The sequence below is a fragment of the Leuciscus leuciscus genome, assembly GCF_965113295.1.
Source record: "Leuciscus leuciscus genome assembly, chromosome: 14".
Classification (NCBI taxonomy): Eukaryota; Metazoa; Chordata; class Actinopteri; order Cypriniformes; family Leuciscidae; genus Leuciscus; species Leuciscus leuciscus.
This window is the reverse complement of record NC_138738.1, coordinates 8269849-8285395: the sequence shown is the minus strand read 5'-3', so window position 1 is coordinate 8285395 and position 15547 is coordinate 8269849. Positions and strand designations below refer to the sequence as shown.

General features: G+C 38.8%; 1 protein-coding gene across 1 annotated transcript; it reads right to left on the bottom strand.

The window, feature by feature from the left end:
- Nucleotides 1–401: 401 nt before the first annotated feature.
- Nucleotides 402–13800, bottom strand: epha2a (eph receptor A2 a). Its single transcript, XM_082190244.1, has 17 exons — nt 13642–13800; nt 13288–13355; nt 10990–11653; nt 6135–6290; nt 4956–5288; nt 4506–4633; nt 4025–4202; nt 3746–3848; nt 3478–3533; nt 3176–3301; nt 2770–2955; nt 2596–2657; nt 2295–2504; nt 2057–2206; nt 1554–1747; nt 1293–1448; nt 402–1171 (listed from the first exon to the last, which is right to left on the bottom strand). The coding sequence occupies exons 1-17, from the start codon at nt 13724–13726 to the stop codon at nt 1063–1065; spliced, it is 2964 nt and encodes a 987-aa protein (XP_082046370.1). The 5' UTR covers nt 13727–13800; the 3' UTR covers nt 402–1062.
- Nucleotides 13801–15547: the final 1747 nt, after the last annotated feature.

The window sequence follows — 15547 nt, the reverse complement described above, 5'->3', positions numbered from 1 at the left end:
CACCCTAGACCAGAGTCAGTATACGATTCTACCACTGGTTGGACCTCTTGATCTACAAAGGTAGCTAATTCATGATTATTATGATTCATTACTCTTCACACACATTCATTTCCAATGAAGGACTGAAGTGAGTCAAGACTGTTAGAGACACTTTGTCTGCACTTCAGTGAATGGCTTTCCAAACCACATTTGGGTAGAAGTTTAGAGCCAACTAACCAATAGAAAAATTAAAACTAGATCAGTAAAGTAATATACTCAGTCGATAATTAAATGTGTTTTATATATTTATAGAAATAAATTAAAGCACAATGACATTGTTACTTTAGTGCAAAAGTAATTTCAGGGCATGTCAGAGCATGAATTTTGTGTGAGGTGCATGAAGCTAAAGAAATGACTTAGGATGAGACTTATAAAATATTTTAATACTATACAGTACATTATTTTCTTTACAAACACAGACAATAAATACAAAAAAATAAATATTAAATAAAAAAAGAGCTGAAATGACATGTAAACATCCTTTCAAAACAGGAGGATGCCTGTCAACAATTTGACAAAAATCTATTAGCATTGAACATTTACTTCTAAACTTTTTACATTTGTAATTGTACAACCTTAATCAGACTTCAACCCCTCACATTTGGCAACTTTGTTAAATATGTGGACTTGTATGGCAACATATGAGCACTACAGTAATATTTAAGGTTACTATCATTGTACCCTTGATAGTACCCTTATCATCAGACCTGAGCAGGAGTTACAATATGGCACAAATTATGACCATCATACACAAAACAGACCATCATATGTCCACTGTGTGCTTGTGCAGCGAATCAATATGGCTTAAGAAGAAACAGAATCACAAAGTGCATTATAAGGGTCCATCTGACACATGTAAAAATGTTAAATGAAAAGCTTTTTAAAAGAAGGAGAAACAAAATATCAAGCGTTTATATTTTTAAATGGAGTCATTCAATTGGAGGAGGGCACTCTGGTCTTCAGTCCATTTTGGGCCAGCTAAATTGCCGATTGCAAACAGGTCTGCTTCAGTCAACCGCACTGTCACACTGCAAACAGATCCAGGGTCCCCGTCGGGTCTTGCAGGCCCAGAATGCTGTAGGCTATTCTCTTCTGATGACCTGGCAGCCGTACTCCAATACTACTAATATCCCTTTTTGAAAAAGAAAAGGAGGAACAGGTTAGATGAGGCCATATAAAGTTTCAATAATTCATAAGATTTTATAATTGGTTCATTTTGTCATCTTTTTATGGATGCAAGTAGGCATACTTACTCAATTTTCAAGTGCAACACCTGTTCCATAGTTTTAATTCCAGCAAGAGCAAAGGTTTCTCTGTACTGGGCCATCTTGATGGATTCCAGCCATTCATCCACTGACCTGAAGGAGGCGCCGTCACAACCACTAGTGCTGGGTAGACGAATAGACACACTGTGGACAAAAAAAAAAACGTATTTATTGACCAGCACTATATAAAACTTTATCGTTTTCTGCACTAGAACATTTACCATTAGCGTTTTGTAAACCGTTTCTTACCGTGGGTCGATACTGGCAATGGCCGAGAGTGATTCTGGGTTGCGAAGCAGCTTCTCGAGCAAGTTGACGATGTCAACGAAGTGTGGCCGTTTGGAGCGGTCCTGCGTCCAGCACTGCAGCATCAGCTGATTAACCGCAGATGGGCAGCACATCGGTGCCGGCAACCTGAAGCCTTCATTTATGGATTTCATCACCTTTGATCAAAAGTATGAAGAAAATGGTGAAACTCATGCTCAGAGATGCCATCAATGCGTTTTAAGTGAAAGCTTAAAACTTTTATTCCTAGGGTGGTTACCAGGATATTGCTAAGGTGTTCACTGGTTTTTAGAACATTACTAGGTTGTCATTTCCTGGCTCAAGTCATAAAAGCCCACAGAAAATACATTTTCTGTTCATTAGTTATGGTTTGGGTAATTTTTTTGTTTTGTTTTATCACCCAATTTATGTCAAACTCCTAAAGTATGAGCAATTAGCATTAATAAATAATTAGAAATATCTCATACCTCATGGTTGCTCATATCCCAGTAGGGTCTTTCTCCAAATGACATCACTTCCCACATGACAATGCCAAAACTCCACACATCACTAGCTGAAGTGAACTTCCTGTACGCTATTGCCTCTGGTGCAGTCCAGCGAATCGGAATTTTTCCTCCCTAAAAGAGTAAGAGCAGAGTCAAAACCATGAAAGTTTTAATGAATTTATATAGTTTTATAACGATTCTGTGTATTCATATCACTTACAGTAGTGGTGTAGGTTCCCTCGGGAAAGTCCTCCAGCACTCGTGACAGGCCAAAATCTGAGACTTTACACTCCAAGTTGCAGTTGACCAGGACATTGCGAGCTGCGAGGTCCCGATGGACGTAGTTCATGTCTGAGAGGTACTTCATCCCTGCGGCTATGCCATTAAGCATTCCCACGAGCTGGTATGAGGAAAAGTCTCCATCGTGATCCTGTGGAGCGAAGAGAAACACATCAATGATTCTGCTACATCCTGGCAAGTGCATTCAGAGGAAATGTAAACTATCGTTGACCAAGACATACCCTCAAATACTGGTCCAGAGCTCCATTCTCCATGTACTCTGTGATAATCATGGCGTCTTTGACTGAAATGATAGGTAGAAGAGAACATCCGGTTAAATTTGCTCTGTTTTTTGGAATGGGTTTCAAATGAACAAGAAAGGTACCAGAAACATAATTTTATAGCTTGATACTTACATTTGGTGACAACACCCTCCAGACGGATAATGTTCTTATGGGAAAACTGGCCCATGATGCTGGCTTCACTAAGGAAGTCCTGCCTCTGCTTCTCGGTGTAGCCTGGCTTCAGAGTCTTTATTGCTACGGCGACCTCACAGCGCCCTGGTGCCTTCAGAGAACCACGGTACACCTCGCCAAATTCTCCTATGGAGCAATATGGAAATACATTTCTTAATTAAAAATATAAATTAAAGTACAATTTTACTAAACTAAATATATAGAAACAATACAAAACATAAAAAATGACAAAAGCTAATTTTTTGCTAAAAAAATTTAAGTAAACTAAAGAAATTAAAATAAAAGCTAGTTCAAAATATTCATAAATACTACAACATTATATTATTAATTCTAAAGAAACACTGACCTGCACCAATGACTTTCTGCTTGGTGATGTGACTAGGGTGAATCTCACTGGCAAACTTGAGGACAGCCACACAGGGGTCTTCATATGTATGGGGGTCAATGTAGGTCTTCAAAGGAAGGAGTTTCTCTGTAAAATGAGACGGTAGGTGTAAACTTTGGGTAAATGACACCCACTGTATGATTGTGGTGATGAAATTTGCGTCAAGTGCACTGTACGCAGAAACCAAAGTATACTTTGGACTTTAAGGCCAAATACATGTATGCATACTAACAAATGCAAAAGAAATTCAATTAGTTTCTTACCTGGACATGAAAAGTAATCTCCATCAACCCTGCGTCGGACATGGGAATTCAGCCTCCTGATAAAAGAACATTCAACATTACATTAGAGAGTTAATTTAAGCTCCTATCTTGATGATATCCTAAATGAGAATGATTGCACTTCAAAGCTGGAATGTAAACAGTGTGGGCAGGCATAGGGTGAAGCGACTAAGGCAAAGTTGGGAAATTCTGCTTTGCGTCTGGAAAAAAATGGATTGGAAAAAGTTAGAGCAGAGATAGCTTCTCTAACCTTTTGTGCAGAAGCAAAATAACCGCCACAATCAGCAACATGACTCCGCCCCCAGCAATGGCTCCCATGACAACCATGGAACTACTCTGTGTCTGAGATTCTGCTGTTGGAGATAGAAAAAAAAAAAAAGAAAAGAAAAAAGTTCACTCTACTCATACTGACAAACATTCATGCACCACCCACAGCTTATCACAAATGCATCAAGGTTACGTACTTTCATACGTGAAAGCATTTAAGGACTAAAACGAAATGCCCACGCACATATTCACACGCACTTACCGAGAGGCAGTGTCTCAAATTCAAGCTCTGCGCTGTGGCTGCTGGGATGGCCTTCTGCCGTCAGGGTGTGAACGCGGAACACATACTTTGTGCCAGGTAAGAGGTCATTAATCTGCACAGAGTCCTTCTCCAGAACCAGAACAGTGTAGGTGGTGACATCAAACTCTCCGGGATCCTCCTATAAAACAATGAGGAGAGGAAATTAAACGTTTATTTTAAAATGGTAAAGGAAGAAAACATGGAAAGGCCACAGAGAGAGAGAAAGCATGCAAGAAATATTTCTGAAAAAACATTCTGAAGAAAATGCTACGGTTAAACAATGCCAAGGCATTGCTATGTTGATGCTAAGGTGTTCTGTGTGGTTGTTTAGGACATTGCCCAGTGGTTTCCAGGGTTTTGAACAGTTGTATACTATCCTACCACCCAAGTGATATTCTTTTTTATTTTATTTTAAGTGAACTAAATCAGATATCATAGTCACCTTCTTGCGGTACATGAGCTCATAACGGGGGGAGTTGTGATTCTGCACTTGGTGGTCCACGACCCAGGATAACGTAAGACTGCTGGTGGTCCGATCTTCAACTCTTAGGTACAGCACCCTCGGGCCATCTGAATAAAAAGGCACAAATCATCAGTATTTTGGCTAAAAACAATGTATCAATTTACATGTAAATGCCATTTGATGCACAATGTCTTAAGTAAGGCATGATAAATTCTTCTCCATGTTAATCTGTTAATCTTGTCCATCCGTGACAAGCAATGGGACATTTTGTTGGTCGAAGTACACTGATTGAAGAAACCTCATTGGTACAAAATTCAGCTTCATGAAGCAACATTTCAAATGCAAATGGCTGTATTTCTCTATCACTGTGGACAGAACCATTGCTTGTCACTCAATAGCTTTATATTGTTTCAACTAAAACAAACTAACCTGTGAAGTGAAGCACTGTTGTGATGCCAGCCGTGGCTCTCTTTCGACTGAACTGGGACACGCCGTTTTGGGCCTCGACTGTAAATGTGTAGTTCACATGAGGCTCCAGCTCGCTAACCACAACTTCGGGGTCTTTCAAGGCCGTCTGCGCAGGCTCAAATCTCACCCTCCCACCACACAGCGAACACAGACCGTTCTCACAGCGCTCGCACGCCACACTGTATGTGATGTCATTTCTGCCACCCGTGTCTGCCGGTGGGCGCCAGGTCAGTTGCAAACTCCCCGCTGTCAGGAGAGGAGTGTGAACCAAGTCTTGGGGAGGGCTAGGCAGAGCTAGAAGAGCAAAACATGATATAATGTTTAGATGCAACATTTAAAAAAAGCAACCAAGAAAGTTTCTTAAAGGGATAGTTCACCCAAAAATGAAAATTAGCCCATGATTTACTCACCCTCAAGTATATGACATTCTTCTTTCAGACGAATACAATCGGAGTTATATTAAAAAATGTCCGTGCTCTTCCAAGCTTTATAATGGCAGTGAATGGCCAAACGGTCAACATCACTAACCACTCGGTGAGTTGCACAGTTTTGAAAACGAACGTTAAGGTTTTTTTAAGGACATGTTTGTGCATGCCCATAGACAGCCACTCTGAAGCAATCAAAGGCGATTCTAAACGAGTCAAAAATTCGAGACAGGACCCATCGTCAAAATTTCTGTGTCCACCACTAGTTCATCCAAAACAAACCAGAAAAGAGACTCAAAGTGCTAAATACTGGAATTATCCTTTAAGTGGAATCTGTATGTTCGTTTGACAAGTTATTTAACTTTATAAAGTTTTAAATATGGATATTTTTCCTACACAAACGCATCGCTTTGCTTCAGAAGGCCTTCATTAACCCCCCGGAGCCATGTGGATCACTTTTATGATGGATAGATGCACTTTTATGGACTTCAAAATAGAAACGGCCATTCACTGCCATTATAAAGCTTGGAAGAGCCAGGACATTTTTTTATATAACTCTGATTGTATTCGTCTGAAAGAAGAATGGCATATACACCTAGGATGACTTGAGGGTGAGTAAATCATGGGATAATTTTCATTTTCGGGTGAACTTTCCCTTTAATAAAATCAAACATCCAGTGCAAAAAAACTAAACAAAACATCTATTTAAACTTACAAGAGCAAGGAGCAGAATTTGGGTCTGTTGGGGCCCGGAAGAAGCCCTCCAGGCAGGGGCACAGCAATGCTTCACGACCCGAGCGCTTGGTGTTAGCTGGACACACTTCACATGGCTGACTGGAATCTGTGCTCTTGTAGTAACCCGGTTCACAAGCTATAGAAAAGAAAACAGCAGGAAAAAAACAGGTGATCATGAGACATGTAATAAAAGGACATAGATTCACATCACAAAGCATCCAGATTCAAGGCCATTGTGCACATAAAGGGAGGGTCAGTCTTTTTCTGCACCATTACAACAGCACACAACAAGAGACAAATCAAGATTTGCAGCCAACGGGCATTCAAGTATTCAACGATACAATAAACTGATCACACTTCACAATGCAAACGGAAGACACTCCAACTGTTTTGAATAAAACCAGTCAAACTGGTCACTAAACTTTTGTACAGCCCTGTCATGAACAATAACATCTGGAATGTCAACTTCTTCCAAAACATTGAAAGAGATTTTTATTTTTTTTTAAATAATGAAATGAAGCACATGTGGATGTCCGTTGGACAAAACAGGATGTCGGAATTGCAAGCGTCAATATAAGCCCTCTGGTCTCCTCTTCTCCTCCTTTCCTTCCTCTGCCGAAGGATGAGGACATGCTATAACAAACACAAAGGAAAGAAACTCCGGAAACAAGGAATGGAGACTGGGGGGGTGGGGGTGATGATATAACAATCATCCACAAAAGAAGACAGAGTGCAGTGATTCAGAAATCACATGCACAGTCCTAAGAAGAGACCGGTTCTGATAGGTGTACTTTTAATGGGCATGAGAAACTCACTGGCTCGCAAAATCACTGTGAATATAGATTCCACAGATCCGAGGAACTTCCTTTGAGGGGAGTATGTCCCCCCTGGGGCCCGTCTCTCAGTGCTCACCTCAAACAAAGGGCCGAGTTTCAGATTGACGACCGGTGGGAGGTGTGCGAGTGTGAGCGTGAATGGGTGCGTGAGGATTGCTGACAGAAGTTCTCCCGCTGGGATTTTACATTGGGTTTTGTGTATTTGCCCTGTGTATAAGGCTGGACGTCTATAGGAGGGGGTCTGCATAAGAAAAGCAGCCCTTCTTTGTGCATTTTATTTGAAGACAGAACAAGAGAGGGAAACTCCCACTCTATTCCTCTAATCTTCATGTTTGTGTCTATTGAGAGTGGCATACGTGAAATCGGCAAAGAATCCAAATTTCACCAAAGCCATGAGTAATAAATCTGATTCGATATGTCAGCTGTCTCCATGGGAACTTCATGTGAAATATGTTTAGAAAGCGCTTTGTAATGCGTGACTCGCTCATGGCACCACTGACGAGTCAGGCTGACTGATTTCACTAAGAAACTATTTAAGGAGATTCTGCGCTGGTGGACAGTCAAGGAGTCATCAGAAACAGTGAGTGAGGAAAATGTGGAAAAGTGACTAAAGGCCATTTTGCGTACTTGTCTTGTGCCACGTATATGTTCCCACAACCACTAAAATATGCATGACACAAGTGATTGGCAGGGCTGATAAGACTCCAAGTCTTTGGCTGATGGACAATACACAAAGGGAATAGTTAATGCCCTTTGGGTGGAAAGGTCAACAGTTAGAATAGCAGTTTCGCCGACATAGTAGTCCTCAACAACGTGCCAGAGCAATGCGATGGCTTTTTAAAGAAAACTAAAGGTTTAAAAGGTCAATTAATTTCCAAGTCAAAATTCTAAGAAAATATTCCCTTAATGTTTATAAATATTTATGGTTTATAAATATTCATGTTATGGCCAATAATTAAAATTATATTTTAATTACTATTTTGTCTAAATCATTTTTTTTTTTTTAAAGTGAAATTAGACAACACAACATTATAAATTCACAGTATGAAAAATGGATATTCATTTTGAGATTGGCTAACAATTACACTTAACAGTGTTGTTAAATTAGTGTTTTTAATGATTAACTAATGCCTTTATGCTCATATGCTTGTGAGAATGCACAATTAAATATGCAATATTAGCCAATACTGATTTTTTTAATTGATTCAAATTAATTAAATGAAAGGATTAAGTTACAATAAATTAGTAAAAATTTGAAATACATATATTTAAAATTAATTAAATTAAATTAAATGTGCAATATCGGCCAATACTGAAAAATCTTTTTTTTTTCTTTTTTTTTTAATTTATACAATTTATAAAAATTAAAATAATATGTTCAATTACAATAATTACAATTTTAATTCAATTACAATTATAAAAATTTGAAATAATTGTTGTTGTTTTTTAAATAATGGAAAAAAATATATACACCAAACATCCCTATTTGCTGTCATTAATTTGTTAATATGATGTCATTATATCGGCCACACTGCTCTTTAGGTATAAGTATCATTATTGGCCAATGAAAATCCCATCTCAGACAACTAGAAATAAAGCAACCAAATGCTAATTAAACTGGATTAAATATTAAATATCTATTAAATTGGAGCTAAACAAAAAAAAAAGACCTCTAAATGTGTAAATGCAATTAACATTATTATCTTGCATAATATATAAAACATGACATTACAGTCTGCTACTATCCAACATCTTTGGTAGGCCCGTATCAAATTCACAAGCAATGAAAACATTAGAACACTTGGGTTTCCCCCGAAACTTTTCAAATGGGATCCCTTCCCCCATCTGTGCCGGGCAACCAACCACAATTGTCCCTAGCAAACACTGGCAGGTGGCGATAAGCTGAACAGAACAGCAGTCACGTAGAAAACCACTCGTAAAACTCCCATGAAAACAATGACAACAGCAACTTCATTGTTTCGAGGCTTGTTTAGGGTTAAGAAGAACCCTTTTACATAGAATGCATTGAGGCATCTTTTCACTCTGTGCGGAGAAAAAACCAAGTTGAATCAAGAGGCATGGGCAAAGGTTGTTCACTACTACGGTCTTTCAAGAGATGAGTGGATGACCAAATTATAGAGTGAAACAATAATTTACAGAAGACAAAGCGGCTCTGTCAGAATCAGAATGGAAAGAATCACAGGTTGGGATGTCTGGACATGTACTCCTCATTCCTGAAGTATGTCATCAAAGATAACAAGATATCAGATACCAGATTTCATTGCATCCCTCCCATGAGCTATTTCATCAGGTCATCATTCATCACACTTCCTCTAAGGGTGTCAAAACATTTAGCACGTCTCCTGGAAACTACATTATAAAAGGAAATGTGTGGAATCTGCCCTTTTCCAAAGACCTTTAGATATTCTGAACTCCCTTGATGTTCTTCAACGTCCGTTTCAGGTGCATGTTCCTGTAGGGCTGCCAAAGGCCAAGGTCTTCGAAACATGCTTTCCTGAGATTGCCCTTGCTAATGGCTCCTATATGGATCTTTTGAAAAGATTTCATGCAAACTTTTTCCCAGTGGTTTCCTTTTTACAGTATGTTCAACAAACATGCCCTGCTGTTGGTATGCAATGTGTTTACCAATGGATAGATTTGAATGTTCTTTGGTTTTACATTTTAAAGTAGAGTATAAATAGTGCATCTACTCAAAACCACATTTTCCCACAAATACAAAAGGTGTCCGGAGAGGTCCAACCCAACTTTTAATTATATGATGACTACCCCAGAGAGACCTTGGGCATGCCAAACCTTCTCTGTAATCTGCGGTGAGCCGTTGTCATGGTAACACTTATACATACAAAGTAACTCAGGTAATGGTAGCTCTGCCCACTGAGTCATATCAGCTGTTGGAGGGTATGGGAAAAGTGTAACATGACCTTGGGGGAATTCCTTGAAACTAATTGGGAACAAAACTTAAAAATAATCCTTTTTTTTTTTTTATTCCAAAACAAACTTGAGGGGAAATGAATTCATACTTTCACAACAAAAAACACACAAAAAAAGATTCACATTGGGACTAGTTGGTTAAAAGTTACTGGCTGGTAAAAGTCAAATTAGTTATGGGGAAAGATCTAGAGCAATTTATTTGCAGATGGCACTTAGTTTGATATCTTATTTTTCTAATGCAAAACATTAATACTTAAACTCATTATTGAAGACTAACCCTTTCACCCAAACACATCATTTATCAAGCCTTTCTATTCAAATGTGAGATATTCGAGAATGTCCAATGGTTAAAAACCTATGAATGCAAATCAGACCACTGTAACTATGTACATACACTCCTTTACAATGGTAGCCTGGTATCTTTACACTTCCTTCCTGAAGAGTTAAACACACATGTAGAAATAATACACCAGCAGGTGAAAGGGTGTGGAGACGGCTGACATTCCATTTGACTGAAGTCACATTTCTGGCCTCTCACTAACTTCTCAGACAGCTCTGTGGCAACCACAAAAATCTCTCAAGCTTCCCAGAACACACCCTCACCCGACAACACACTTACCATCTGCCCACCCACAAAGACAGTTGTTCCCAAATTGTCTTAAAGTAATGTGAAGTATATTATAGTGGCAGGCCAAATTATTGACCAGGATTATTAAAAATTATGTTTTTTGTCCAATTCAGAATAACATTTTCTCTTTTTCTTTCAGCTTTTTTGGTTAATTTTGAATAAATACTGTGTTTGGTGCGATTTCAGCATTTTTGAGAAGTTCTCATTGCTAATTCTAAGTAAATTTCACCATTTTTATGCAGCTCTCTGGAATTCTTGATTCTGACTGGTAAATTTTCTTAATCTGCATTAAAATATTATCCACTTTTAGGATAATGGCACTGCTTTAGAGAAACCTCCATTGGCCATTAAGTAAAAATCTATTTCGGTCGAAAGCAAAGAGCTCCAGTAAACAATAAACATAAAAATCACAAACTCACCTTTGCAAGAATCTCCAACAGCTTGGTATCCCGCTCGACAGAGACACTGGCCCACAGGAACAACCCACTCCCCCTCAGAGGTGCAGTACATTCGAGGAGCAGCTTCTCCAACCACCACTGCGTCCTTCACACAGGTGCCCTCCACCTCCGCCAGCGCTCCTGATGCCACCTGCTCAGGGAAGGCGGCCAGGCTTCTCATCATGGCCGGGCAGGTGGTGTAGAACACCCTCAGCCCCAAGAGAGCAACACAGCCCCCTAAATCCTGGAAGGCAAGGTAAAAGCCCCTTCTGGAGAGTGGCCCGATGCTCCGCGTCTCAACGTTCACCCGGAGATCAGCTCGGCCCCCTCCACGATCAGCTGTTACCTCGTCTGGCGCTACGGTGGCTACCTTTCGAAACTGGCCCTTGCGGAAATTTGTGCCAACATCTGTGTCGGTTTCGGCTAGATAGAGGCCAAAAGTCTCGCGACAGGAAGGCGACGAGCCGCCAAACGTGTTGCAGTCCCGGACGACAAAGCGCAGCTCCACAGATACGCGAGAGACGTCGGGCCTACGCTGGATAAAGGTCGTACGAAGCCAGTTGTCCTGTTCGGTGTCACTGGCAACGTTGCACACGCTGTAGGTGTAAAGGAGAGAGCCATTCACCACCGTCTGGACAACCTCCCACTAAGAAAAATGGAAAAAGAAAGAAAAGAGGGCATATTGTATTACAATCTTCTCATAATATGGAAGTGCAAAACTTTTTAAGGCGAAGTATTTCACTTTTATTTTCAGAGAGTCCCACACCAAGCTCATGCCATTGGTTAAGTAAGGCTTGTTGGGATCTTTAAACTCACTAACCAATGCTAGAGCAGAATTAACTTGTTAGTAGTTTTATTTTAAACATTGAAAAATTTCAACTTTAAAGCAAGACACTACAGGCAAAGGCATTGTTTGTTTTTTTCACGCACTGGTCAATGTTGAGCAACTTGGCTTTTCATAACGTGTTGCTTAGTGTGAAGAAAACATCCAAAATGCATTTTTAAATGTTTAGTTTTTTGCACTTTATCTATTTGTGCCTGTAGATTACAATACATCTTTAAAGGCCATTTTCTGCATATTTAACTAGATATTGCATCATTTGCATATTTAAATACAAACAACGTATGCAATTCATAATGTAATGAATCAACTAGGGAAGTATGGTGATCTTGATTTATTCTTTTTCTTGGCTAAAATATTCCAGTATCCTAAATGTTAGACTGAAACAAGATCATACTGAATGTGGGAATCACACCTTTGTAAAAGTATCTCATTAGATGGGTGTGGGAGACAAAAATTAGGCCTCTGCTCTCCTCTTTCCCACCATGCTCTGCCGCGATAGAACTCCCTTACGACTCAACTCTTCAGAACGTACTGAAATAGCTGGCAAAATAAGCATGACCTCAAAGGGCTTTTTTGGATCCAGCAGCTGAGTGGAGCTGATGGAAGCCTTCACGACATCAGGGAAGGAAGATGACAGGACTAGCCTCTAAAAGACTAATTAAACACTTTAGCCTACGACTGTGCTTGGTCAGAGGAAGTGGTGGAACGCTCTCGGTACATCTCTGGAGAGGTCTTTGTGTGGCTAAAGAGGAATTCACGGCGAATTCTTATAAAACCAAAGCTTCAAAGAAGAAACATGGTTTGCGCACTCAACAGCCTCTGACCGAAACTTATTCCTCCTCAGTCCTATATTTAGACACTCTGGTGCAAAACACATATCTATAAGTTTGATCAGGCATAAATATATACACACACATACAAATATATATTATATAATATATAAAACGTTTCTGAGTAATGTTTACAATTGACACTTTTTATAATAATTTTGTGAAAAGTTTTGCTTAAAAATTGTACTTGAGGCATCTTCGAAACAAATGCCAGTTTGTTACATTGTTCTAATACAATGACGTTATGAAGTGTGGCTTTAAGTGTCCCAATGCTTTTTAGCCGTATAGGCTACATTAATATTTTCGATAAATAAAATGAAAATAAAAGATTCTTCAATACACAATAAGATGGTTTCGGATGTTATTTAAGCCTGTTGCTGGGGGGGAAACGCCTCACGTTATCAGGCATCAACTTTAATAGCTGGAAAAGCTGTTTAATCTGAGGATATGACTCATTTTTATAGGTGTTTTAGTAGCCTACGAAATGACACTGACTCATGCATATGTACATTCAACGAACCTGAACTGAATGGAGTCTATTCATGGATATTAATGCCAGATATGGTTTATTTACAGTCAGATAACAGAAAAATGTATAAGACTTACCCCTTCTTCATTCGGCCAGGCTAACCAACCTAATTCACTTCCGGCAGCCTTCATGTCAAGCAGCAAATCTAAGGATAATATAATATTTAGTTAGGCTACATGAAAATTAAGTCAAATAATATTTTTAAATCGTCCGGTACCGGCTCAAATGTCTTAATTGTTTACATTTTGTCGGGGTAAATATATAAACCTATTACAAATATTTATGAAAATCTAACCATTACGTTTTTGTCCACAAATAATATATATTTTTAATTTATCATCATACAGTAATAACAAATAGAACTGTGAAAGGTTAGAAAAATATATCGTTTTCTGAGTAAAAAGTATTTAATAATCCCGGTTTGTACTTACGTTCTTTTGACTGAATCTTAATAAATACGTTGTTAACAAATAAATACAAAAATAAGAAGTGAAACTGAGTGCGTCGGTAGTCCATTTTGTTTGACAAATTAAACTTTTTGGTCCAGGTGAAACTCCGACGACTCCGGCATGGAACTGGTGGTGAGGATTTCATTCATGGGAACTTGGGAAGTCAGGTGACTCCGCCCCTTGGAATGCACTCCATATATGGCGCCGGTGGGCATGTCCTTGTGCGCGTGGGCGCTTTGATTGACGGCCCCCACACCTGTTCAATGAGTTTCGGATGTTTGCTCACGTTCATTTACACAATAGTAACTTTAGACGATTGGGTACGGTATCAGTTCAAAGAGAGGGCTTTTTGTATTTGCCTCCTTTGAACCTATATCTAGGTAATTTTGTTTGCAGACTGCATAGTTTCGTGTTTTAATGCAGTTCATGAACTCCAATAGGCTTAAACGATAAAAATGATAGTAATGGTTATTGATAGTGACTAAAACTTTTGTTAATTATATTTATACTTCACAAATTATATGATATTTAAAAAAATCATCTGAGAGGTTATCTATCGAGAATACACTTGTCCAATTGCAATAGTCAGGATGATAGTTTTATGAAGTTATAGCTAATGTTTTATGGATTTTTAAAGAGCTCAGGCACAGGTTGAAGAGGAAAATGTTTTTGAGCATTTGAAATTAAAACTATAGATTGATGTGGTACTATAGGGACAGATCTGTGCATTCCGAAGCACACTCAAATATTTAGTTAACCAGCCATCACTATTTTATTCCCATGACAAGTGAGAGAAGGGGTCAAGTGGATTTGCCTCAATGAATGAATAACTACTGATGAGTTAAAGAAGTATGAATATGTAGACAGAGAAATACGGCAAACAAAAGCTTCGCCAGGCAACGCAGAGGAATGCTTGAGTCAAGTCTCCATTGTGCCGCAGTCTGTCAGAGTCCCTTGACCTGCAGTCAAACACAAGCTGATTTCTTCTCAAGAGCTTTGGAGGCTGCCTGCATTGTGAAAGCAACTATGAATATTCATTAGACAGACAATGAATGAAAGACCTCAGCTTTAATTCTAGACAAACTCAACCAGGGATTTGTGTGGCAGCGCTCTGAACAAAATCAAGACTTGCATAAATGTTAAAACTAGACATAAACCCTGATATATCAGCGAAACCTCTCCAAAGCATTTTTGTCTCCAATACATAAATGCAAAAAAAAGTGTGCACTCTAAAAATATTTTATTATAAACAGGAGAAAAAGTTGACAAACTCTCTTTGCCTTCGTCAGTGTCAGTGTCCAATACATGAAGAAGAAGAAAAAATGGCTAAACAATGCCAGCAGAGCAAAATTAGGCTTAAAACTATAAAATCAATGCAAGTCAAGTCAAATCGCCTTTTTTTATAGCACTTTGTACAATACAGATTGTTGAAAAACAGGAAAATAATGTTCAGTTATGCACAATTAATCAAATATGAGACAATTTCATTTGAAGTTAGTTCAATGTTGATTAAGCTCAATTCAATAACTCTGTAAAGTTCAGCAGTTATTAAATGAGTTCAATAAGAAGCTCTACAGAAGACAGCAGTGTTGTAATAAAAATCCAGAAAGAACAATACAAGCATACAATTCATATAAGTCAAAGCAACAGCCAGACCCTTCATTCCTAAGATCATTCGAGAAAGCAATACTCAAAGCCAGCTGGCTTTAGGGTTGTGTTCACATATGAGGTGTCTGCCAAACCTGTCTAGCAAAGCCCCAGGTTAAATACAGATCACCAACTAACCACATTAAAACACACGGCAAATTTACTGCCAATTAGAATGCTATCTGTCTCTAATTAGATAATACATACACCACCACAAAGCTAAATGAAATCTAACATGCAT

What these genes read in the sequence shown, in the direction of transcription:
- epha2a (XM_082190244.1), bottom strand. Translation starts at nt 13,726, where the DNA reads ATGGACTACCGACGCACTCAGTTTCACTTCTTATTTTTGTATTTATTT. An exon ending in TAAGATTCAGTCAAAAGAAC is followed by an intron (nt 13,356 to 13,641) that starts GTAAGTACAAAC and finishes TATTATCCTTAG; the next exon opens with ATTTGCTGCTTGACATGAAG. An exon ending in GGAGGGTGTTGTCACCAAAT is followed by an intron (nt 2,658 to 2,769) that starts GTAAGTATCAAG and finishes CTATCATTTCAG; the next exon opens with TCAAAGACGCCATGATTATC.